General features: G+C 41.3%; 1 protein-coding gene across 1 annotated transcript in view; it reads left to right on the forward strand.

Annotated features, from left to right (window-relative positions):
- The first annotated feature begins 1,662 nt into the window (after positions 1–1,662).
- frrs1b (ferric-chelate reductase 1b) overlaps positions 1,663–23,635 on the forward strand; it is a 32,562-nt gene continuing 10,589 nt past the window's right edge. The window contains exons 1-10 of the mRNA XM_028569862.1: positions 1,663–1,716; positions 4,221–4,425; positions 4,513–4,664; positions 7,429–7,523; positions 8,844–8,979; positions 10,123–10,311; positions 11,619–11,717; positions 11,822–11,969; positions 16,600–16,713; positions 22,949–23,064. Of these exons, the coding sequence (XP_028425663.1) occupies positions 4,230–4,425; positions 4,513–4,664; positions 7,429–7,523; positions 8,844–8,979; positions 10,123–10,311; positions 11,619–11,717; positions 11,822–11,969; positions 16,600–16,713; positions 22,949–23,064 (1,245 nt within the window). The 5' untranslated portion in view covers positions 1,663–1,716; positions 4,221–4,229. The remainder of the gene's footprint in view (positions 1,717–4,220; positions 4,426–4,512; positions 4,665–7,428; positions 7,524–8,843; positions 8,980–10,122; positions 10,312–11,618; positions 11,718–11,821; positions 11,970–16,599; positions 16,714–22,948; positions 23,065–23,635) is intronic.

Here is a 23,635-nt window from a genome sequence, read left to right on the forward strand (position 1 = left end):
GTCTGGCAATGCGAGACTACAATTGTCTGGAATAGTGTTTTGTGGCCTGTGCGCTAGTTTCTGTTTGTTCTCCATTGAGACAGCCTGGGCTGTGCATTAAAACAGATTTCTTTTTTCAGCGCACACAGAAAATAGAGAGCTATGTGACCATTAGGAGATATTCATTACCTCACTATAACTTTAAGAGAAGAAATTGGCATTAGGATATTTTTCATTGTAAAATATTGGGAATAAACTAGCTTGGTAACATTCTGGCCAAATCTGTCAAAGCTGTTTTTGTCTCTCTAGATAATGTGAAACTCCTACCTGGAGAAGCTGTTCATGTTTGTCCTGTTGTCCTCCCAGCAGCTCCTCTGCTCTGGTGTTTGCTTCGGCTCGTTCTCACCTGCACTAGGTAACCGAAGACCCTGTTGCCATGGTTACACCAAACAACAGATGGCTATGGTGGGGGTGTAGGTCATGATTTTGCCACATGATGGCAGCAGAGTATTATTATGGCTGCAGACGAAGGAGTGGAAGGGCTGCTGGGCCTTTCTTGTGTTGAAACCACAGGGGCTCTTTGGATATTGCCGGTGCACTGTGTTTATCTATCATGTGAAGGGCTCATTGCATGGTGGAAACGGATCTCAATTCCAAAATGTATAAAATTAATGTCTCCTTAAAAAAACAATCCAAAGCACTCCGTAGGTTTTGTGCAAAAATTCAAATGGGTGGTGATGTCGCAGTGGATTTGACACATGCCTTTGGTGTGGGAGATCTGGGTTCATTTCCCACTCTGATACATCAACCAATGTGTCCATGAGCAAGACACCCATAGTTGCTCCAGAGGGTGTGTGACATATATAGCAATTGTAAGTCGCTTTGGATAAAAGCGTCAGCTAAATGACATGTAATGTAAAATACCTTTATTTTACATGGTAATATTCGAATCATTGGCAGTTGTTTTTATAAAAAGACTAAGATTGTGGACCTTTGGCAGTAAAGGTGAGGGGGCTCTTTCAAACCACCCGAACCCCCCTGTCTATGGACCTGCATCACACCCTACATTTATTTTAAATGTCACTTCCTAGACATATTTGAATTTAGGGTAGGGCTGGACGATATGGAGAAAATCAGATATCAACATATTCTTGACCAAATCGATATCGATATTGCGACGATATTGTCTGGTTGACTATTGGTGCTTTCACAAAATATTTTTTACAATGAGGTTTTAGATGCATAATCATCAATAATGTGGTAAACAGCTTCAAGTGAAATTATAGAGAAAAAAATTAACATTTTTGTTTACATGCATGCACAAAAATAGTGTGATATTAAAACAAATCTGCAATTCTTTAAATAATATTCTCTCAAAATGTTTCACAACAGACTAAAAACAGAAATTGAGTTAGTATGCGCATTGATTTTTTTTTTAGACAATGTAATTGTATATCACGGTATCTTGACATATGATTTCATCACGATATGATGCCATTGAAAGACGATAAATTATCATAATGAATTATCGTCCAGCCTAATTCAGTTTATTTTTTTTAGAAATGTAGTCAGGTATCAGGAAGCTGAGGGAGAATGTATTTCTCAGAAGACAACCCACATGTCTGTTTATCTTTTCCTCAGTGGGAAGTGAAGTCATCAGAAGCCCCGCCCTCTGAGGGCCAACACAACTTTCTGCACTCAGGGTGAAGACAGAGACACAGGCAGCACCGGGTGGAGGTAAGGCCAAACGCTTTCCTTTCTGGGTTAGTTTTTTTTTTTAAAGTGTCTGACAGATGTGAGACAACAGAAATGTTTACATGTGTTGGAAGGTCTCTTGCAATACATTTTGTTGTTCTGTGTTTGTATTTTATGTATAAGTACAAACTTTATGCATAAGGGCCTCGTGTGCATCCACTGTTTTGCTGTTTACCCAAAAGCCTTTATGCAAAGGTGTAGATAACTTCCTTTAAACCTTTGTCTCTTATCAACTAACCTTTGGCTAGTTGATAAGAGACATTTCCCTCCAGGTCACTGCAACTGGGAATAAAAAAATGAAGAGCCAATAAATGAATGAGATGCTAGAATATAACTGAATATCTCTATTTTTGTCTTGCACAATGGTTACGATATAGCCATTGGATAACTTTGAGATTTCTCTTATTTGACAATATGACTTTACTTTTGACTCCAGAATTTGAATGCAGAGGTTTTTTATTTAATGTCCCTTTTCATTTTAATAACTAACAAACTAAATCTAAAAAAGTTGATTAATATTTTTCGGTTTACTTTCTAGCGAGCCAACTCTGATCTATTAGTGTAAGCAAAGATGTCAGTTGCCAGTTTCTTCCCAAACAGAAACTTTTCAGATGATGCTGCTCTCACTCTGACCTGGCCGTAGTGGTGGAATGTAATTTAGTCAATTTACTCCAGTACTGTACTTAAATCCAAATGTTGAGGTACTTCTACTTTACTTGAGTCTTTTCTTTCCATGCCACTTTTTACTTCTACTCCGCTACAATTCAGAGAGAAATATTGTACTTTTTGCTCTTACTACATTCATCTGACAGCTTTAGTTACTAGCTACTTTACACATTAAGATTTCTGCACACACAACACATGTGGTTTATAAAATGTGATGTTTTATTATAAATTAAACTACCCAACAATATAACGGCCTACAAGTAATGCTGAAATGATTAGACCATTGTCTAATCTGTTTGGATCGTTTCCAGTTTCTAAAATGTGAGGATTTTTACTTTTAGTAATTTTAGTACATTTTCCTGATGATACATACATACTTTTATTTACTGTAAGTAACATTTTCAATGCAGGACTTTTACTTGTAACAGAGTATTTTTTACAGTGTGGCATTTGTGCTTTTACTGAAGTAAAGGATCTGAATACTTCTTCCACCACTGCCTGGCGGTTTGTTATCTCAGAGAGCCTGCTGACCTCAGTCTGATCTGTAGCCGACTGATTATGTTCTGGAGCTGATGACAGTGTGTCAGCCTCTGTCCCGCCTCCCTCTACTGTCTGTACAGAGACAATATCAGCCAGTGAGTCAGCTACACGTTGGAGTTCCACACTAACTTCCCAATTATCCTTAAAATAAGCTACTTGAAGGCTCTTTCCGTTTGCTATATGTTTGTTAATATTATCACGTTATTTCTGTATTTCAAGTCATGCTATATAACCTGTAACCCTACAAATGAGTGAAACGAAAACTAGCAGGTCAGCTGACCCCCTCCTGAGCCCTAGTAGTAACCCCTGTGAAAGGTGACCATTATCTTGTGCATGTTCATGGAAGACTTGTATAATGTGGATGCGCCGACGGTTTTGTTGTCATTACTTAGAATTCCTCATGGGGGAGACAGAAACTACACACTATAGCTTTAAAGCATGTAAACATGTTCTAGTAGGATCCCAAAATACATGTATGAACCTGACAATGAGCATGATATGGGACCTTTAACTATTATTATTTGCTCAGTCTTCCCTCTCTCTTGTCTCTTTTTTACTAATTTACACGCACTCAAACACACCTATGCCCTACATAACTACCCTTAGTTAACAACGGTTTGTCTCACCTATACAGTATTCACATTTATCTCTATTCCTATGTATTGTATATCACCACTGGTTTTGTGAACCAATTGTTGTGTTGTGATTAACATTTTTAATTTTTTAACAACCTACAAAAACATACAACTCGCAATATGAACGCATCTCCCACCTTTGTCATCACCACCCACCCAGACAAAAATCAAGATAAGATGATATTAATATTCCAGACCATTCAACAGGAGTGACAAAATAGACAATAAACCATAACAAAATAAATAAACATTGAATGAATGACAACACCATGAGCCCATCATACAGGTCTCTCCCCCAGCACAAAGCTTCTTAGAAGCCCTCCAGAGAGTTCAGGTACCTTCCCTATTTTCTAGTTGGCATCACCTGGCTCAGGTAGTCATAACAAAAAGGGAGACAACACCATGTTAAATGATTCAACAATTCTTAATTTAACCAAATTAATCCAAATTAGACCAAATTAACTATATACCGAATGAGAATTCAGTGGTGTAAGGTGTGAGTGAATGAAACGGATGAGCGTGTGTTGGTGTTGTAAAGTGTAAACTTAGCAAAAGGCAAACCTAGGGAAGCATAACCCAACCTTGGTGAGCCTGTGACAGACAGATTCCATAGGTGCCTGTATTTCCTCTTTCCTTTTGCTTCAGGCATCAGCAATGTGGCGTTCGTACTTTCTGTTGGCAGTGCTGAGTGCAGGGACTGTAGAACCAGTCACAGCGTACAGTAATGGGAAGGTAAGTGTTGCCTGTAAAGACATGGTGCCTCAGCATGGTTACGATCCCAGCCTAGACCCTCCTCCATACAGCATCACTGTGGACACATCCACATTCAGTCCAAGCAACAACGTCACAGGTAGGCTGTTAAACTTTAGTTTTACAGTCCACACATAATCTCTCCTGTTAGCTGACAGCTGTCTGTCCTCCCATTCTCCATCCACAGTGTCTTTACAAGTTGCCTCCTCCAGCACGACATTCTTCAAGGGGTTCCTGATAGAAGCTCGGGATGCTGGGAAATTGGAGTCCCCAGCAGTGGGTTTCTTCGTCCTGACTGACCCTGCTGAGTCCCAGCTACTACAGTGTGGCCTCAATAAGGTATTCCCATGTTTCGATCAAATTGAATAGCTTTAAAGTTAGTTAACCATCTTTTCACACTTTATGACCGAAATGCCCCTTCCCTTACTTATAGTCGGCCTGTCCACTGTGAAAGAAATTATATGGTGCATACAGTATATCTAACATATTTTCTTTAAAGTGCACATATTATGCATTTTGGCTTTTCCCCTTTCATTTATTGTGTTATATATCTTGTTGTGGACGTTATAGGTTTACAAAGTGAAAAAACCCAAAGTCCACCCCAAAGAGACTTACCATCTCCAACAGAAAACACTGTTCACAAACTGCTCCAAACAGCTCTATTGTAGTCCAGCCTTTACTTCAGAGACAAACGTGGGTCACTTTGTAACACACGTTCTAATGCTCGCCTAGCTGCTAGCGTGGCATGCCCATACTCTGCAACTGACTAGCTAGCAGTACTTACTGCGCATGTGCGACTCCCAACAAAGATGGTACTGAAGTGAGATGCCTCACTCTGTAGCTAAAACAGAGAGCTCAACACACAGGGTGAAAAGAGGAGCTGTAGCAATGTGCAGTACAACAAATATATGGTGTTTTCTGAAAATTAAACCACATAAACCTATTTTGGTACAACTTTTAAATACAATTATGAACCTGAATAGGAGCATAATATGAGCACTTTAACCAAAATGCTACAAACGGGGTGAGTAGCGGTAGTACAACCAGATTTAGCTACTATAGCCTCTAACGTGTCAGCAACAGAGGTGTCAAAAGTATTCACATTCATTACTCAAGTAGAAGTATAGATACTAGGGTTTGAAAAGACTTTTGTAGAAGTTGAAGTATCAACTCAAGCTTTTTACTTAAGTAAAAGTGTAAAAGTACTGGTTTCAAAACTACTTAAAGTATAAAAGTAAAAGTAATGTAAGGCAGAGATCTTCAACAGGGGGTCCTCAAAGTCATTGCAGGGGCCCTCCAAATTATTGTACATTTTTGAGTCTTTAAAAAAAAATTAAAATAAAAGGCCTTAACATAATTCCAACATATTATTAGCAAATATAAATTCCCACTGATGATAGGCTTACTGGCCTATAGGTAAGGTAGTCACTAAGATATCAGCCCACAGATACAGTTAATCCTAGATTTACTGTGCCACATATGTAACATTAAAATATGATTTATAAAATCATGCCAACAATTAATATTTGAATAGCTTATGAAAAAAGGTATGTAAGAAGGCTTTAGGTTACCCTAACAGTTATTGTAGGCCCAGTTTAATATGCAACTTAATTTCATACAATATGTAGTAGGGGGTCCCTGGTACATCTCACTTTAAGTTAAGGGGTCCTTGGCTTAAAAAACGTTCAAGACCCCTGATGTAAGGGGGAAATGCCATTAAGGACAACAGCTTAACTCTAAAACGCGGGGACAAAATCATATGACTATAATAATGTTACAGTATATTAAAATCATACCTTCAAACTCAGAAGGGCTGAGAAAGGTGACACGTAGGCTACATCTCTTCTGTGTTTTTCAGACAACGGCAGCTACAGTCTGGTGTCAGACTCCTCTCCAGTGAAACAGACACACTTTTACACCGTTTAGCTCTCAGCATTTTATCATGTTTACTCCATCTTCTAGCTAACACTAGGCTAACCTGCTTCCAACTGTAGTGTTGACTAGCGTCCCGTGCGGCGATGTTCAGTTCCCTCTAACGTCCGTTTTCGGAGCATCGCGCAGGCACCTAAGGCACCGAAATCCGTGTTGCTATTCGGTCCGGTAGATAACGGTCGTCAAGGCACCGGTGGCGTATTAGCACCGGGTCTGTACAGGTGTTGTGGATTGCGTACAAACCAACAGGGTGTCGGAATAGCTATGTTTATAATTCTCATCCAACTACAATCAAATTCACTCTCTCTGGATGGAGAGATCTGGATAGGGTTTTTTGTGAGTGTTTTCTTGAACGATGACTGACGAGCTGGAATGACAACAAGCCGAACTGAAATATGAGTAACGAGGCTATTTTTAAAATGTAGGGAGTAGAAAGTACAGATAATTGCGTGAAAATGTAAGGAGTAGAAGTAAAAAGTATGCTGTAAAATAATTACTCCAGTAAAGTATAGATACCCAAAATTTCTACTTAAGTAAGGTAACGAAGTATTTGTACTTAGTTACTTGACACCTCTGGTCAGCAAAATTATCAGCAAAGCAAATCCTGGTAGTGATAGTCGCATTGCCAGACCTTCCTCCACAGAGCTGCGGAGGAAGGTCTGGCTATTCCACACAACATTCCTGGATGGGAGAAAAACGGGCTCTGGTTTATTGGCATTTATTTAATCCAATCACAATCGTCTTGGGCGCACTTCTGCAAAATAGCCTCGGGAAGGAACTTGTTTTGGTGGAACATGTGTACGTTCAAAAGTAGTTTAAGTCGTGCACCAGAAAACTCAGATTGGACAGATAGTCTAGCTAGCTGTCTGGATTTACCCTGAAGAGATCTGAGGAGCAGTTAACCATAGTCCTCAGAAATCCACCAGAGTTTAGAATGCAAACAAATTCGGCGGATTTAGAGCAACCCCCTAAATTATTATTTGTCAATATAGACTAGAGAGGTAGGACTCGAGATCTGTTCCTTAAATTATGTTATAAAAATTATTGCAAGGGACAATTCAGTAGTCGCTGGATATTGGTAGGGAGTTGTCCAGACAGTCACTACCGAATTACACCCTTGAATGAGGTAGTTCTTTGTGTGTTTGATGCTGTTAATGCCTGTCATTTGAAGGGATCTGGGGTGAGCCACACGAGGAGCACGAGAAAGACTCACGTTCAGGCTGTGTGGGAACCTCCAAATAACCCTCCACAAAGAGTCCAGTTTCTGTGAGTGTGCATTACACACCAGTTAATTCCAAGTTTAAGCCTATGATTGCACTTAAATACAGACCAGGACACAGTAATTGTATTGGAAACTCAATCTGTGACTCTGTGAGCTCAACAGTGTGGTTCCAGAAGTGAAAAATCCCATTAATTTTCTCATTCATTATTTCATTGTTAGCCATAATGTCCAAACCATCCAAGGTAGACTTAACAAGCTCTGAGGTTGTGAAATGAAGGTTTCTACTCCTGTAGAAGCCACAAATCCCTATGAACTCAACCTTGTTTTAAGAGAAACATGTTTAATTTACGATGTCATGGAGAAGTACTACACTACCCACAATCAACAGTGACGCCTCTGATTGGTGGAGTTCGCTGTTACCATTTTATTTATGTATTTATTTTACGAGGAATACCTCTTGAGATGTGTCATCTCATTTTCGAGAGGGTCCTCGGTAGGTCTGGACAGTACAAAGGACAAGACATTACAGTACAACCATGGAACCCTTTACCACACCTGTGAATCTGCGGGAATGGCTATCAAGCTTCTACCACTGATGTCATAGGCATAGATTTGGTGGGGGGTTGCAGGGGATATGTTCCCCCTCAATATTTAGAAAAGGTAGATTTGTCTGCCTTAAAAAATAAGACAACCCACTCCCCAAAAGAGGAAAAAAATAACCGTTCAAGGGGCTCAAAACATCGGGGGGTTAAATAACAAAACAGAGTGGGGAAAAATAAAGATGTGATTTATGTAGATTTAAACTTTGGAGCATCTGGCTTTAACAAGGTTGAGATGTACAGTACATGAGTCCTAAAAAAACATCCCAAAACACATGTGGTGTTTTGAATATGCAGAAAGTTTTGAACAACACAGGAGAATAATTCTTTCCTTTACATAAATAAAGACATTTGCACCATGACTGCTGCAGAAAAATCATAAATTGTTGCATAAAAATTCACCAGAATGCAGGACATTTTGTGTTTCCTGCATTCTTTTGTGCTGAATTAAGAGTTTTTCTTGGTTATGATTCATCTTGTAGCTGAGTGGCTTGGTTCCAGGCTTAAAACTCTTAGTTTAAGCATTTTTGAAAACGTCAATGAAGATATTGAATGGGGAAAAAAACTTCCGGAATCAAAAAGTGGGCGGGCGGTCACTGTTGAGCTCTATACAAGGGTCCAAACACTGCTTGCAATACAGGGAAGATGGAGTAAGCACAAGGCTTTTTGTCATGTTGTTTTTTTGCTATAGTTTCTCTGGCCTATGACATTTTACTCAGTTTTATATTTTACCATCTCAAGGTGCTTTTGATTTTGTTGTTGCAGTGTGACGGTGGTGCAAAAATATAAGGTGTACTGGGTGAAGATTGCAGGTCCTGTGGTGTCTTTTAGAGGAGCGACTGCTGTTCCATCAACTGCTGTTTCTGGTCAAACCACCAGCCCCACTGCTCTGTCCACACCGGTCAGTGTCTGACATCACCACGAACTAGAAGGCTACATTAACATTGCTACGTTTTGGTTTTTAAGCGGAGTTGTGGGCCAAAAGCGATCACCGTGCACAGAAGAGTTTTTAGCTCCAGTAGAAGAACTAATCACCATTAAAACTAACACGCCCAAACCTCATAACTCATTAACATTCTCGTTTACTCGGCATAAACAGGAGGCAACATGTATACTCCGGCGGCTGCTGGTAGTTGCCACGGTAAAGATAGTAGCTTTAGTCTCAGAGAACGAGACGTCATGACTGATAAGACCCAATCAGGAAACGTTGGTGGCAGTGTCGGTGTTGCCAAAGGTCTGCATTTGCGGCCGTTGAGACTGAAACACAGCCCCGCAGATTCCAAACCAAAACAGATTTTTTCAAATGTCTCTGGTTTAGGGGCTCTCAAACGCCTGAGCAGGGGGAATGAGAGGGGGGAACGTAGCAAAAGATATTTGTTTTTAAACCAAAACGTTGCAATGTAAATGTAGCCTGAGAGTACAAATGTCTGCCAAATCCATGCCCTATCTCGCAATGTTTATGAAATTATTTATATAACTGCACCGTGATTTGGATCTGTTCCAAATTGTGCTGCCAGACAAACAAACAAACCGAACCCAAAACATAACCCCCTTGGCTGTGGTAATGAATACTTAGCTCATTCATGACCCAGGTGGTTTACTGTGTACCACATACATGAAGTATTTTTTTCAATTACAAATGGCTCACTTTCTTGGATTAATAGTAGTGATGTCCAAGGGGTCATAATTAAACATTACTTGTTAAATAATATGATCAGATTAAAAAGGATCAGTTCACCCACATTGCAAAAAACCCTCTTTTCCCTTCTGTGCCGTTACAACGGTGTTACATAGAATTCAGTTCATGGTGCACACAAACATTGCTAACTAAAATCCAATAGCATCACTATGTTCTTTCAGGAAGTGTCCCTATGCTTTAGATACAACACTGATACTGTCAACAGTTGGCATTTTATTTCTGCAGTAGAAAGATGTTCCAAAGAAAACTGTTTAAAGACAGGGTTGTAGATTATCCAGAATACCTAGATCATTTAAAATAATATTGTCAGCTTCATGTCTGAACTGTTGTCTTTTTCCTCTTCAGTTTAGTTCAGCGGGGTGTGGCCACAGTAAATCTTGCCTCAGAGACCCAGTGGGCTGCCACCCAGAGTCAGATCCCCATTGTCTCTTCCTGTCCTTTGCGAGTGATCAAGAAGGATCAGGTGTGATGTTCGAACTCAGTGGGCCTGCTGAAGGTTACCTGTCCTTTGCCCTGTCTCTGGACAAATGGATGGTGAGTTTCATCATGAAATGTACTGGTTTCCACCACTAAAAAGACATTGCACATTAGTGCCTCCAAAAGGCAGAAATCTTTAGATTGAATGAATATAACAACAACATGATTTGCGGATAAATACCATCAGATGTGGTGGAAAGCTATGGGAAAACTCCATTAAGTGGACCTTGTTGAAGATTTTTCGAAGATCAAAAATGAACTTTGAAGCTAAAAGAATCAAACTTTGTTGGATTTCCCTCATGTTGTCAGTTATTAAGTAAACTATAAATATTAGGGGTGTCACACTTTTGATTTTGAAATCAAAAGCAATATCGGCAACTACTCCACTATCATTTCTCTAATTTCCCTGTATGCACACATTTAAAGCAGAAAAACAACAGGCACAGCGTAGCTTACCACCTGGTGGCATGCAGCCAAAGACACAGCGTAGTGTTAGCTTAGCGGTAGCCTGTATCTGCACTTTTCCAGACACCATGGCGACTACCACAATTTGAGATAACAGAGAAACAACAGAACTGGAAAATCCTTCTACTTCCCTGTCACCGTGTGGCAACATTTTGCCTTCGCCATGAGTGAGAAAGCATGTGGGCTCCAACGGGATGCAAATGAGCATTTTCTAGGATGGCAACGGAATATCCTGCCCTACTCTAACCAATCTAACTCGTCATGCCTAAACCTAACCAATCCAGCCAACGAAGGAACCAGCCAACCAGAGGCAGAGTAGGGCGGGACAGTCCTTCACCATCCTTCAGGTTCACCTTGTTAAACTAATGGTGCATTCGCTTTCAGCTCGTAAACTTTGAGAAACTTGTGTTGCAAAGTACCCTTCTGCAATCTAGTGGCTTTTATTGTGACATTGCTGTCCTTGTTTGAATAAAAGGTTTAAATTGAAAATGTAATTGGATCGTTAAAATTAAAAGTCAAATTGAATTAAATCTACATTTAACACAATAAACTACATCGGGTGTTGGGACTTCACCAGGGTAGTGGACTCTGTTATTTGGAAATGGGGGAAAAAACCTTGTTGTTGTCAGCAAACCAAGTGGAACATTAAAGAGGTGATTAATGTAATAACCTGAGCTCTCTGACTGAAATACAGTTATTTGGTATTGATGGATGATCCATTCTTGCTGTTAATTCTGGGGATGTTAACAGTTTAGAGTAAATAGTTGATGTGTTATCACTGATTGTGTTCACTGTGAAGTGTTCAGGGTCTTTTTACAGTTAGAAACCCAAGAACTTTTGGGAAGTGAAAAGAGAGCTGTAAATAGATGTACTGTATGTATATGTTTCTGCCACTGTAGGGGAATGATGACGTCTATCTGTGTGTGAATGATGGAGGCAGAGTTACCATCATTGCGGCTTATGTCTCAGGCCGAACACCCCCTGAGCTGATTACAGAGGTACACTCTCAATCACACACACTGATCATCAGCATACAGTAACTGTGGCTCTTTGTTTTAACAGACACTCAGTCAGTTGTATATGTTGACCTCTGTGTCTCCAGGAGGACCTGTGGGGTCGGGCGTGGAGGTTGGCTGATGGGGTCATCCAATGTCGTTTCCAAAGAAACATCCTCGTCCCTCAGGGGGGGAGCCGGTTTAACTTAAACCAGAGCTACTTCCTGTTTCTTACACATGGTATATCTCACCAGGGTAAGACAGTAGTGACTTGATGTGTTTTTCATGATGGCTATGTAAGGCCATGATCACACTTGGCTTCTTTTTTGATAAGAAAAGGTTGACTAAGCGCTTTTGTAGTTTAAAAAAAACAGCTGGATGCATTTTGGTTCCAAAAAGCAGAGGTGGAAAGTAATTAATTTCAATTACTCACGTGACAGTAATTTAGTAGTTGTTTTTGGATGTACTTTGCTACATTTAAATCACATCTGTTACTGAGTACATAAAATAGTTTTTGCATTGTTTTTTTAAAAGGGTTTTTGTTGCTTTTTTGAGTTTTTTGGCTTTGTGCCCTTAACAAATCGCAAAAGACTGCAACTTAATTAAATATGTATAATAAATATAAATAAATAAGATATTAATTACAAAAATAAATGAAAATAATAATAAAAGAATAAAATGAGCTTTCACTTTAGTAGATTTTTATACCAGTAATTTTACTTGTAATTCAGTAGAAGTTCATCAGTGTAATAGTAATTTTACTTAAGTAGAATATATTTGTACGCTTCCCACCTCTGCCAAAAAGCAGTGCGAGCTGCCATAGATGGCGCGTGTGCTATGAGCATGCACAGAGACGTTTTAATGCTCAACGCATTGTTCGTTGCAGTATTCTCCCAAACACCAGAGGGCGTACAAACTAAATAATCTGTGAATGAGCAAGAAGTAGTAACACTTTATAAGTGATTTTTTTCTTATATGACAGGCTTGTCATACCTTGACAGTTTTGACTGCTGACTCTGCAGTCATCTTCAGAAGCGTCACGTGATGTTGCTGTGATGTCTACTGTGGGTGTGATATATTTAGTTTGTGAGGAATGAAGCTTTGCCTCCCCGCCGTCCAACAACCCCCCAGGGAACCGAGCGCGGGAGCCCCCCCCCTGCCTGCCGGGAAAGTCTCTGTAGAACTGCGTCCCAGGTGTGGGAAAGCTGGTACGCTCCTTCATCCCGGTTTACAGTTCTGGGGGCGCGCTGTCGGATCTCCTCTGCCTCAGCAATCCAGCGATGGTATTTGTTGCTTTCTGTTCGGATGATCTTGGCCTCCTTCCAGTCCATGATGTGATTTTCCCTTTTGCAGTGGTCTGAAATGGCTGACTTCAGATTCTCCTGCTCCGCCTTTTCTTTAATTGCACGGGTGCATGCTCCAGATGTTTCCTTCTCACACTCTTTTTTTTTTTTCATTCTTGCGTGTACTAAAGGGTCTGCCTCTTTCCCCGATATATGTTTTATTGCATGACAGGCATTGGAGCTCATATATCACATTCAATTTTTTTCTCCGAGTCAATCTGGTCCTTACGCCGCCTTCCCACTGGCACTTGAAATCATCTCCGATAAGGCTGCGAAACGACCGGAAGTCATTTATTTTCTATGGAGATTTGCAGGCCACATGCGAATGGGGTCTGAACGAGTGCGGTGCAAAAAAGAAAATCGTGTCAGTTGGTCATCCGGATGCGTTCAAAAAATATAACTCTTCCGACAGGCTAAGGATGCTTCCTATCCGACAATTCCAGCGGAAGTTAGCATTGCTATGGTACTGATAAACAAACCTGCTAATGCTTATTGGTTAGCTAGCAACAGCCATCGAACTGACATTATACCGCTATATCACATTTAACTGACCTGACATGTCAACGTCCTGGGCAACTTTTCTCCATGCAGCAGACTTTCTATTTATATCTCTATAACACTCATCAGAGAGGTCACATTCAAAAAATGATCGGTCGTTCTAGTCTCTCCGCAATTTTTGTGAGTCACTTCCAACGCTTTTCAGCGGTGTAGTACGACGTCCGCTAGGGGGGTATTGCGTATTACCGAGATTACCTGATTTCAAGTGCCAGTGGGAAGGCGGCGTTCGATGTACAAGAACCTGGCGCATTTTTACGTGTGGTCTTACGTCGTGTTTAATTCAATTCAATTTTATTTATAGTATCAAATCATAACAGAGTTATCTCGAGACACTTTCCAGATAGAGTAGGTCTAGACCACACTCTTTAAATTCCAAAACCCCAACAATTACAGTAATTCCCTCAAGAGCAAGCATTAGCAGTGGCTGTTGCGACAGTGGCGAGGAAAAACTCCCTTTTAGGAAGAAACCTCGGCAGACCCAGACTCTTGGTAGGCGGTGTCTGACGGGGCCGGTTGGGGGTGTGAAGAACAGTGGCAAATAATAGTCACATTAAAGATAATGGAACAGTGACTTCGAAGGTAGTCGTGGAAGTTCATGTCATAGCAGGGCACAATGTCATACTGAGTAGTGCAGTCTCCAATACCGGATCCTGATTACTCTGTGCATATGAACATCACAGCAGGGCATTGCGGGATGTAATGTGTCAATGCAGAGAAACATAAGGACTCCGGGGAGTAAACTCCCCAGAGCTAGGTTAGTAACAAGCATTTCTGGGACAGAATGCATACAAAAGGAAACAAGTGAAAACAGATGAGAGAGCAGCTCAGTGTGTCATAGGAAGGAAGGAACTTCCCCAGCAGTCTAGAATTATAATAGCATAGCTAAGAGAGGCAGGTTAGCTTAGAGAGAGGTTCCGGATCGGGCTTGAACTCTCCCCTGCCTGATTGGGCTGTCCTGCCACCCTCTACTCTCACTATATTATTGATTATATGATAAATAAATCTGATGACTACGAAGAGAAGCAGGTGGGCCGGGTTAGGTGGACGCTGCAACTCCTTTATGTGGCGTTTGCTCGTGACCTTTTGGATGCGCTCTGTGATCCCTCTGATGTATGGTAGTGTGACCATGCCTCAGCTTTCTCTCTTCTTTTCTGTCTTCTGTCTTCCTTCTTTGTTGTAGATTTTAACCTCTCTTTTCCCCTTGTTTATGGCCCAACCTGGGTATTGGCAGTGTGTGAGTGCATTTTTTTTATGTGCTCCTCTCTGTCCTTTTTATCTGTTATGAAACTGGCCGGTCATATAGTGTTCGGACGACTGTAAGGCACTCAGAAATGTCAACAGATGAGCGCATCAGCACAGTGAGCGTGCACACAGGGCAACAAGCGCACGTTAACACAGGCGCACACAAGAGGCCCAATCATATAATTGAAATAAAATGCCTAGACAACTATGTGGAAATACTTCCACACAGTAGACTTTCCTTCATTTTCGTTGGTTTTAAAATCTCCTGAGGTCAACTTCTTTTTAACATCTTCCATCGTTGCGCTCTGAGCGCTCAATGCGCTGCGGCATGCAGTCTGCCTGATATGCACATGTTTCGTTGTCAACTAAAGCTATAAACACATTTCTGCAATTCTGCACACAGGAAGACAGATGTTAGGTTAATATTTTTAATTTATTTTAATCACAAAAACGAACCTTTGCATCAAGTGAAACAGGCCCATTACATAATAAGCTGTTTTAAATTTTAAATGTCCAATGCCTTAGGCTGCTGCGCTGATGTGACCGTCCGAGCCCGGTCCAAACCCGTCCCGAACCCGGCCCGAACCCGTCCATCATTTCTAAATATCTGTCCGAACCCGCCCGCCCGTCGGGTACCGTCGGGTATCCCAGCCTTAATGTGTTGTAGGGTCTTGTGTGTTGGTTTTCGGTATACTTTTATTTTTAGGCTCTCCCTGCTGTCTGGGGGACCGGCAGGTGGGGGGAGCACAGCGTCATTCCATCACACAGGTGGAATGACACAAACTAAATATATCACACCCACAGTATGCGCCACAGCAACATCGCATGACGCTTCTGAAGATGACTGCAGAGTCAGCAGTCAAAACTGTCAAGGTATGACAAGAAACTGTAAGCCTGTCGTATGAGAAAAAATCACTTACACATTTAAATAGTAGGCTAAATTAACTTGTTTGGATTAGTAGTAGATAAACAAAGACGTACCGCCAAACATTACAATGATCTACTTAAATCATAAATGTGACTGTTGTTTATCTCCATATCGAATTGACTGGCGAACCTGCTCTTCTTAGCTGACCGTGTCGAACTGCAGCGTACACAGTGGGCGCGTAGTTACAAAACTTCAGAGGTGCACGACCACGCACCGCGACAGCTTGCGGAGTCTCGCGCTGGAAATGACAGCCGTGGTGAGGTCATTTTATGGCTCGCGTTGCTCATGGCCGTAACACTGCTGTGACCATAAACCTAGTTTAACAGTCAGCTTATCTCAGCCTCTGCTTCCATTTTGTCCATTAACCTACTGTTTTAATCTGTTTCTTGTGAGCCCCCTAACTTTAAGGAATCACAATACTAAATTGCTGAAGTGCCAATTTGTAATACAAATGTGTCTCTTGGGGGTGAGTGTTAAATGGTTAAATGCCTATAACATTAAATTAAATTTTCATTATTGTATTATGATAATCATCCCAAATACAGTAATCTTCTGGGCAGAGTGAGACCTGTGTTAAAACCAAATTTGTTATTCACACCTCAGGTCATGTGAATTCCAATCTGACTAGTTTTGACTGCCAGTGAGAATACTTGCTTGAGTCACATCTGAGAATAGCTCACATTCCTTCCTCTTCAACGAATGCTGAAAACATTTTTACACTAAGTTTAACATGAATTTGTGTTAATGTGTTGTGTGTGTGCAAAATGTTTAGTGCAAATATAGTGCAGAGCTGTCAAAAGCTTGTCCTCCGCAGGTGTAATCCACAGACACCAATGGCAACCTCTGATCTCCACTAATCAGAAGGCGATCACCGGATATCCGGAGGATCTGGTTGGCTCCCGCTCCCCCCTGCTGCTCAAGTTCCATGGTTGGTTGACAAACGTTTGCTGATATATCGGTCTAGTATGGGCTCTGTATATTAACACTACTTAGGTTGCTTTCACACCTGTGTCGTTTGGTCCATTTACAACCAACCCTGGACCGTTGGGTGTGATAGTCCGGTTGGTTTGGGCTGCTGTTAAAGCTCATCCCAACTCTTGTGCGGATCAAACAAACCAATTCTGGAACGCAAAACGCGGGTCTCTGTTCACTTCCGAGTGAACTAGAGATCAGTTCACTTCAGGTGAGAACGCAATCTGACCCAAAAACAGGAAGTGAACCAAAAACAGAGCATTTACTAACCTGCAATTTCAACCTTGCGCACAATTTAAGGACTTATATATGATTTAAGGGATGATAACTGTCAGAGCCATAACTTTATATGACCACACATCACTGGTCGTCTGTGTGACATCGTCATCTCTCTCCTTCACTCGCTGTCTGTCAGCTGCTCATTGTTCGCCTTCTTCTAAAATATTAGAAACACTAAAGCAGAACCACAAAACTTGAGTCATTATAAATGTGGTGTTGCTCCATTATTTCTGAGGGCAGAAGTGTCTGCGAGTTTCGTTCATTCTGTTCAATAAACGTGCGACCGTCTCGGTTGTGTGACATGTGTTTACAGTGTTTGGTGCCTTTGACTGAAGTGCAGTGTGAAAACAAACCAAACAAGAAAAATGCAACATTGTTGCAACTTCACCCCCAAATCGTAAGGAGTCAATGCAATTTTATTTATAGTATCAAATCATAATTAAAGCTGCGAGCAGCGATGGACGGGCTCTCGCGCCTTTGCGCGCGTCAGGGTTACCGGAGGACGCCGCTCCTTGCGACCGTGCAACATTTGGCACTCAGACGCCGCAAATCGTCACCAATGACAAGGGAACCCCCTGCCAAGTTCTACGATACCTCACAGAAGACTCTGCGTCATACGGTTCATTAGCTGTGAAAAGGAGCGTGGCTAAAGCATAGGGGGCAGGCCAAACCATCACCAATGAAGAATGAAGTCTCTGCTGAGTTCATTGATACCTCACATAAGACTCTACCTTAAACTGGTCATTAGTTATAAAGGGGGCGTAGCTTGAGTAAGTGGCCGTGGTCATATTATAGGGACTGGCTCAGTATCACATGTAGACCACACATTCTGAGTTTCATGTAAATCGGATGATGTTTGTCATATAAGGCGCATTTCCTGGTGCCAGTAGGGGGCGCTATGACCAAAAGTCAATTTGGGCCTGTAGGTGTCCTCAGGCCTGGACCCTTGTCAATCATGAGAAATTTCGGGCAGCTACAACAACGTACACTCAAGTTACAAAAACATCTTTGTTCATCGCTGAACACTCACGCCACGCCACGCCCACACCGTCCATTGGATAAAATCTCTAAGAGGAGTTCGTTAAAGTATAGCACCTTGACTTTTAGGCCTACTTCCTGTTGCCACTAGGGGGCGCTATGACTTTAAGTAAATATCGGCCTTTATTTGTCCTCAGGGTTGGTCTCTTATGAATCCTGAAAAGTTTCGAGCCAGTTGGACAATGTACACTTGAGTTACACCCACTTCCTATTTCAGCGGCGAAACGCAGAAAATGGCCGATTCGTCAAAACGCCCTATGAGGAAAAGTTTTTCTTTTAACAACTTTTCATCTTTAATGTCTTAAGATGGCACGGACCGAATTTGAAGTTGATTGGATGAAATCTCTAGTAAGAGTTTGTTAAAGTATGACATGTTGAAATGGCCAAAATCACACTAATTTTGAACTTTGAATTAAAAATGGCGGATTTCCTGTTGGGTTTAGGGTATGGCTCTAATGAAGTGTTTTGTACATCTTGACATGTTACATATGTGTACCAAGTTTCGTGAGTCTACGTTAAACGCACTGCAGGGGCTCAATTTTTTTAACTTTCTAGTGGGCGCTAGCGAGCCATTTTTGTGTGCCTATTTCCAAAACCCTTAAAATACGTATATTTTCACCAGACTTGATGGGACAGCCAAATTTGGTGAGTTTTTGAATATGTTAAGCCCCTCAAAAAGGCAATTCATTTGATGGGAAAAAGAATAGAAAGAAAGAATAATTCCTTCAGTTTCAATAGGGCCTTCGCCGCTGGGCCTTCGCCGCTGTCGGCGCTCAGGCCCTAAAAAAGAATAGAAAGAAAGAATAATTCCTTCAGTTTCAATAGGGCCTTCGCCGCTGTCGGCGCTCGGGCCCTAACAAGAGTTATCTCGAGACACTTTACAGATAGTATAGGTCTAGACCACACTTACCGCAATTACAGTAATTCCCTCAATAGCAAGCAGTGCGACAGTGGCGAGGAAAAACTCCCTCCTGGGAAGAAACCTCGGACAGACCCAGGCTCTTGGTAGGCGGTGTCTGACGGGCCGGTTGGGGATATGATGAACAGTGGCGATAATAGTCAAATTAATAATGGAACAGTGACTTCAAATGGTAGTCGTAGTAGTTCATGTCATATCAGGGCGCTGCAGGGCGTTCCACAGGATGTAGCGTGGCCCAGCAGAGCATGGATGGACGTAGCAGGAAGCAGCAGGGTTCAGCAGGAAGCAGCATGACATTGCAGGGCACCCCTGAGCTCAGCAGGGAGTGCAGCAGGACCACGGTGACAGCTGCAACCAAGATCTTGGTGCCAACGTTCTCCAAGGAAATATGCTGGGTGAAAAAACATAAGGACTCCGGGGAGTAAACTCCCCAGAAGCTAGGATTAGTAACAAGCATTTCTGGGATGGGATGCACACAAATGGTAATAGAAAGGGAAAGGAGAGAGCAGCTCAGTGTGTCAAAGGAAGGAAGGAAGTCCCCCGGCGGTCTAAAACTATAACAGCGTAACTAAGAGAGACAGGACATAAGGAGAGGTAGCCTGTTCGGGCTTTGCACTCTCCCCTGCCGGATTGGGCTGTGCTGGCCTGCCTCCCTCTACTTTTGTTATATGTTATTAATCTAACAATTATGAAGAGAAGCAGGTGGGCCAGTTAGGTGGACACTGCAACTCCTCACTCCCTAACTATAAGCTTTATTAAATAGGAGAGTTTTAAGTTCATTATTGAATGAGGTGACAGTTTTTGCCCCCCGAACCCAGATTGGGAGCTGGTTCCATAGGAGAGGAGCCTGATAACTAAAGGCTCTTGCTCCCATTCTACTTTTAGAGACTCTAGGTACCACAAGTAACTCTGCATTCTGGGAGCGCAGTGCTCTAGTAGGACAATAAGGTATTAGGAGCTCTTCTAAATATGATGGTGCTTGACCATTTAGAGCTTTGTAGGTCAGGAGAAGGATTTTAAATTCAATCCTGGATTTTACAGAAAGCCAATGCAGAGAAGCTAATACAGGAGAAATGTGATCTCTTTTCATAGTTCTTGTGAGAACACGTGCTGCAGCATTCTGGATCAGCTGGAGAGTCTAAAGGGACGTATTTGAGCACTCTGACAGTAGGGAATTACAATAGTCCAGCCTGGACTAGTTTTTCAGCATCGTTTTGAGACAGGATATTCCTAATTTTGGCAATGTTACGAAGACGAAAAAAGGCTGTTCTTGAGGTTTGTTTTAGATGGGCGTTAAAGGATATATCCTGTTCAAAAATAACCCCTAGATTTCTGACAGTAGTGCTGGAGGCCAGGGCAATACCATCCAGAGTAGCTATGTCTTTAGATAATGAGGTCTGGAGGTGTTTACGGCCCAGCTCAGTTTTGTTAGAGTTTAACATCAGAAAATTATAGGTCATCCAGGATTTATATCTTTAATGCACGCTTGAAGTTTAGCTAGCTGACTGGTTTCGTCTGGTTTGATTGACAAGTATAATTGGGTGTCATCCACATAACAGTGAAAGTTAATTGAGTGTTTCCTAATAATATTACCAAGAGGAAGCATATACAGTATATAAGGAGAATAGAATAGGTCCAAGCACTGAGCCTTGTGGGACGCCATGGCGTACTTGGAGGATTTATCATTATCATTAACAAATTGAGTTCGATCAGAGAAATAGGACTTAAGCGTCCTAATAGTCTAAAACTCCATTAATTTAAAGACTAAAGGCTTGACTCCCATGTTCATTACATCTCACAATACCACTGTGTTGGACAGACCAAACAACACAACACTCTGTATTCTTCAAGCGTAAAGCTCCTCCCCTTCCTGTATCTCGGCTATCAATATTGCAAGGGTGCTGTCACTGCATCCTGGGCTAAGCCCCGCCCAAGACGGTTGTGATTGGTTCAAAGCAATACAAACAAGCATTTTTTTCCCCCTATCCCAGAATGTTAAATTGTGCAGCCAGACTGTTCTCCACCATCTGGTGACGCACAATTCTAAGACACAAAGATCACACAAGCTCTAGCAACTAAAGTAACTAAGATGACAATATGTAATAAATATTTTGTATTTGAGTAACATATAGGGATTAAAACAATAATTCGTAACATTCGCAGAAACCTACAGTATTAGGAACTAATGGTCTGTTGAAAAAAAACTTTTTGTTACATATCAATACATTGGTTTTGTTCCAAAGCAAAGGACAGCCATGATTACTTTGACCTTTTGAGTAGTTCCCAGGCCGCAAATGTGTCCTTCCAGTCGCGAACTGGCTGTGTTCCCACATGACTGCCTCCTGAAAGGCAAACACAGAGGAGTAACTGTGCCACTGATACAAATACTTTATTCATGCTGATCGGGATTACATCTTCACAGACTGCATAAAGCCCCCTGTGGTTGCCTGCAGGCTCAACCATGCTACATTTAAATCAACCAACTGATGTTGTTTCAGTCAGAGAAATTTGTTTAATAGTACAATTCCTGTTTTACTAGCAAGAGAGACTGTTTCAGTCAAAGGTGAGGAAAAAATAATTGTATGACACAGCAGACTAGGGCTGTCCCCTCTGAGTCGATTTTCTTTAGTCAAAAATAAGTCATTGTTTTATGCTTTTTCCTTTAAAGTAGAGATGTTCCAATACCATTTTTTCCTTCCTGATACTGATTACAATACCTTTACCTGACGAGTAACAAGTTAAAATATACTGTGTGTGTATATATATATATATATGTATATATATATATATATATATATATATATATATACACAACTGTATGTATATATAGATCAGCTTGTGATATGATTGCGTTAGTCTTTGTAAGACATGAACAAATACCTACAGAGAATGGATGCCATAGAACTTTCTTTCATTATTTAGCTTGACAGGCAATCATAACGGTTAAAGAAGATAGCGAACATAATAACTTTAAAGTAGATTTTTCTCTGGGCTAAATTTCGAAGCATGGGTTCGATGCATTACGTGCATACTCAACGATACCGACACCAGCATTTGAGGCAGTATCGGAGGCATTTCCTGCTTGTATTGGTATCGGAACAACTCTAATTTAAAGTGTTGTTTTTGCCTGACTAAGAATTTCTTTAGTCAAGGACAGCCCTGCAGCAATCTGATCCTAAATCAGCTGCAATAACTCAAGAACGTCCAGGTTAGGACCTATACATGGGACTATTTTGGTTCCTGTATAAAAAAAAAAGAAATGCTGACAACTGATTGGCCTGCAGAGGACATCCCCCATACAGTGTGAAATCTAACCCAAGGAAATCTAAGTCTGTCAATGAACAACGATGATGATTTGTGTGTTTTTTATATAAGATGGTATGGTATTCAGTTGTTAAACAAAATATCAATGAATACTTGTTGGAATCTAAAGTCTCTAATAACAATAGATAGAAAACACTCGGTCTAAGCTCTTGGCCCGCCTTCCTGAAAAGCCCAGTCCACTCTGATTGGTCAGCTGGTCCACTCTGTTGTGATTGGTCAACCAAATTCAAACAAGCCACTAAGCGGGCTGTGCTTGGTCAGGCAGCACCAATGGTCAGCACAGATGATAAACTGGGCTGCTATTCTCAATCAGTGACATCACTAATTGATGAATTTCAAACAGGAATGCGGATGAGGCATTTTCAGGCAGTTGAGAAAAAGTGCTTTATACATCTATTACATACACACAAACAACTATATAATACACTTAATGATTGGAAAAATCCACAAAAGCTTAATAGAGGCTCTTTAAGGACAAACAAACATAACAGTTTTGGCCCATTAAACGCTGCATATGACCAAACAGACTGCATCGCCATACTTTTGGGGCATACATTCATTAACTCTATTAATCCAAGCTCAGATGTCCCAAAATATCTACAAAATCACTTAATATGATCTGTCCTCTCAGGTGTGTTAATGCTGACTGTCTGGATGTGGACAGTGAGCACAGCCGTCATCATTGCTCGCCATTACAAAGACTGCTGGCCTGACACAACTCTGCTGGGACAAAAGCTGTGGTTTCAGGTGAGAGCTCCAATATTATTTAATTCAATTCAGTTGTATTCATAGTATCAGATCATAACAAGAGTTATCTCAAGACACGTTACAGATAGAGTAGGTCTAGACCACACTCTATAATTTACAAAGGACCAACAATTCCAACAATTCCCCCAAGAGCAACCATTTAGTGCGACAGTGGCGAGGAAAAACTTCCTTTTAGGCAGAAACCTCGGACAGACCCAGACTCTTGGTGGGTGGGCATCTGCCAGTGCCGGTTGGGACACATAGACACTGATACAGATATACAGATATAGAGAATTGTGATTCATAATCATTATAGCAGTTGGTATGATTAACAGTGGCAAATATGGTAACAATAAAGATAATAGAACTATGACTAGAAAATAGTTGTAGCAGTTCAGGGCATAGCAGAGCGTAGCTGGGTGTAGCAGGGCGCTGAGCAGGACCACGGTGGCAGCTGCAACCATGATTTAGGTGCCACCCCAATCCAAGGAAAACTGCGAGGCAAGAAAACATAAGGACTCCCCAGAGCTAAGTTAGTAACAAGCATTTCTGGAACATGAATGCACACAGA

Source organism: Perca flavescens, chromosome 22 (assembly GCF_004354835.1).
Source record: "Perca flavescens isolate YP-PL-M2 chromosome 22, PFLA_1.0, whole genome shotgun sequence".
In the NCBI taxonomy this organism is placed as follows: Eukaryota; Metazoa; Chordata; class Actinopteri; order Perciformes; family Percidae; genus Perca; species Perca flavescens.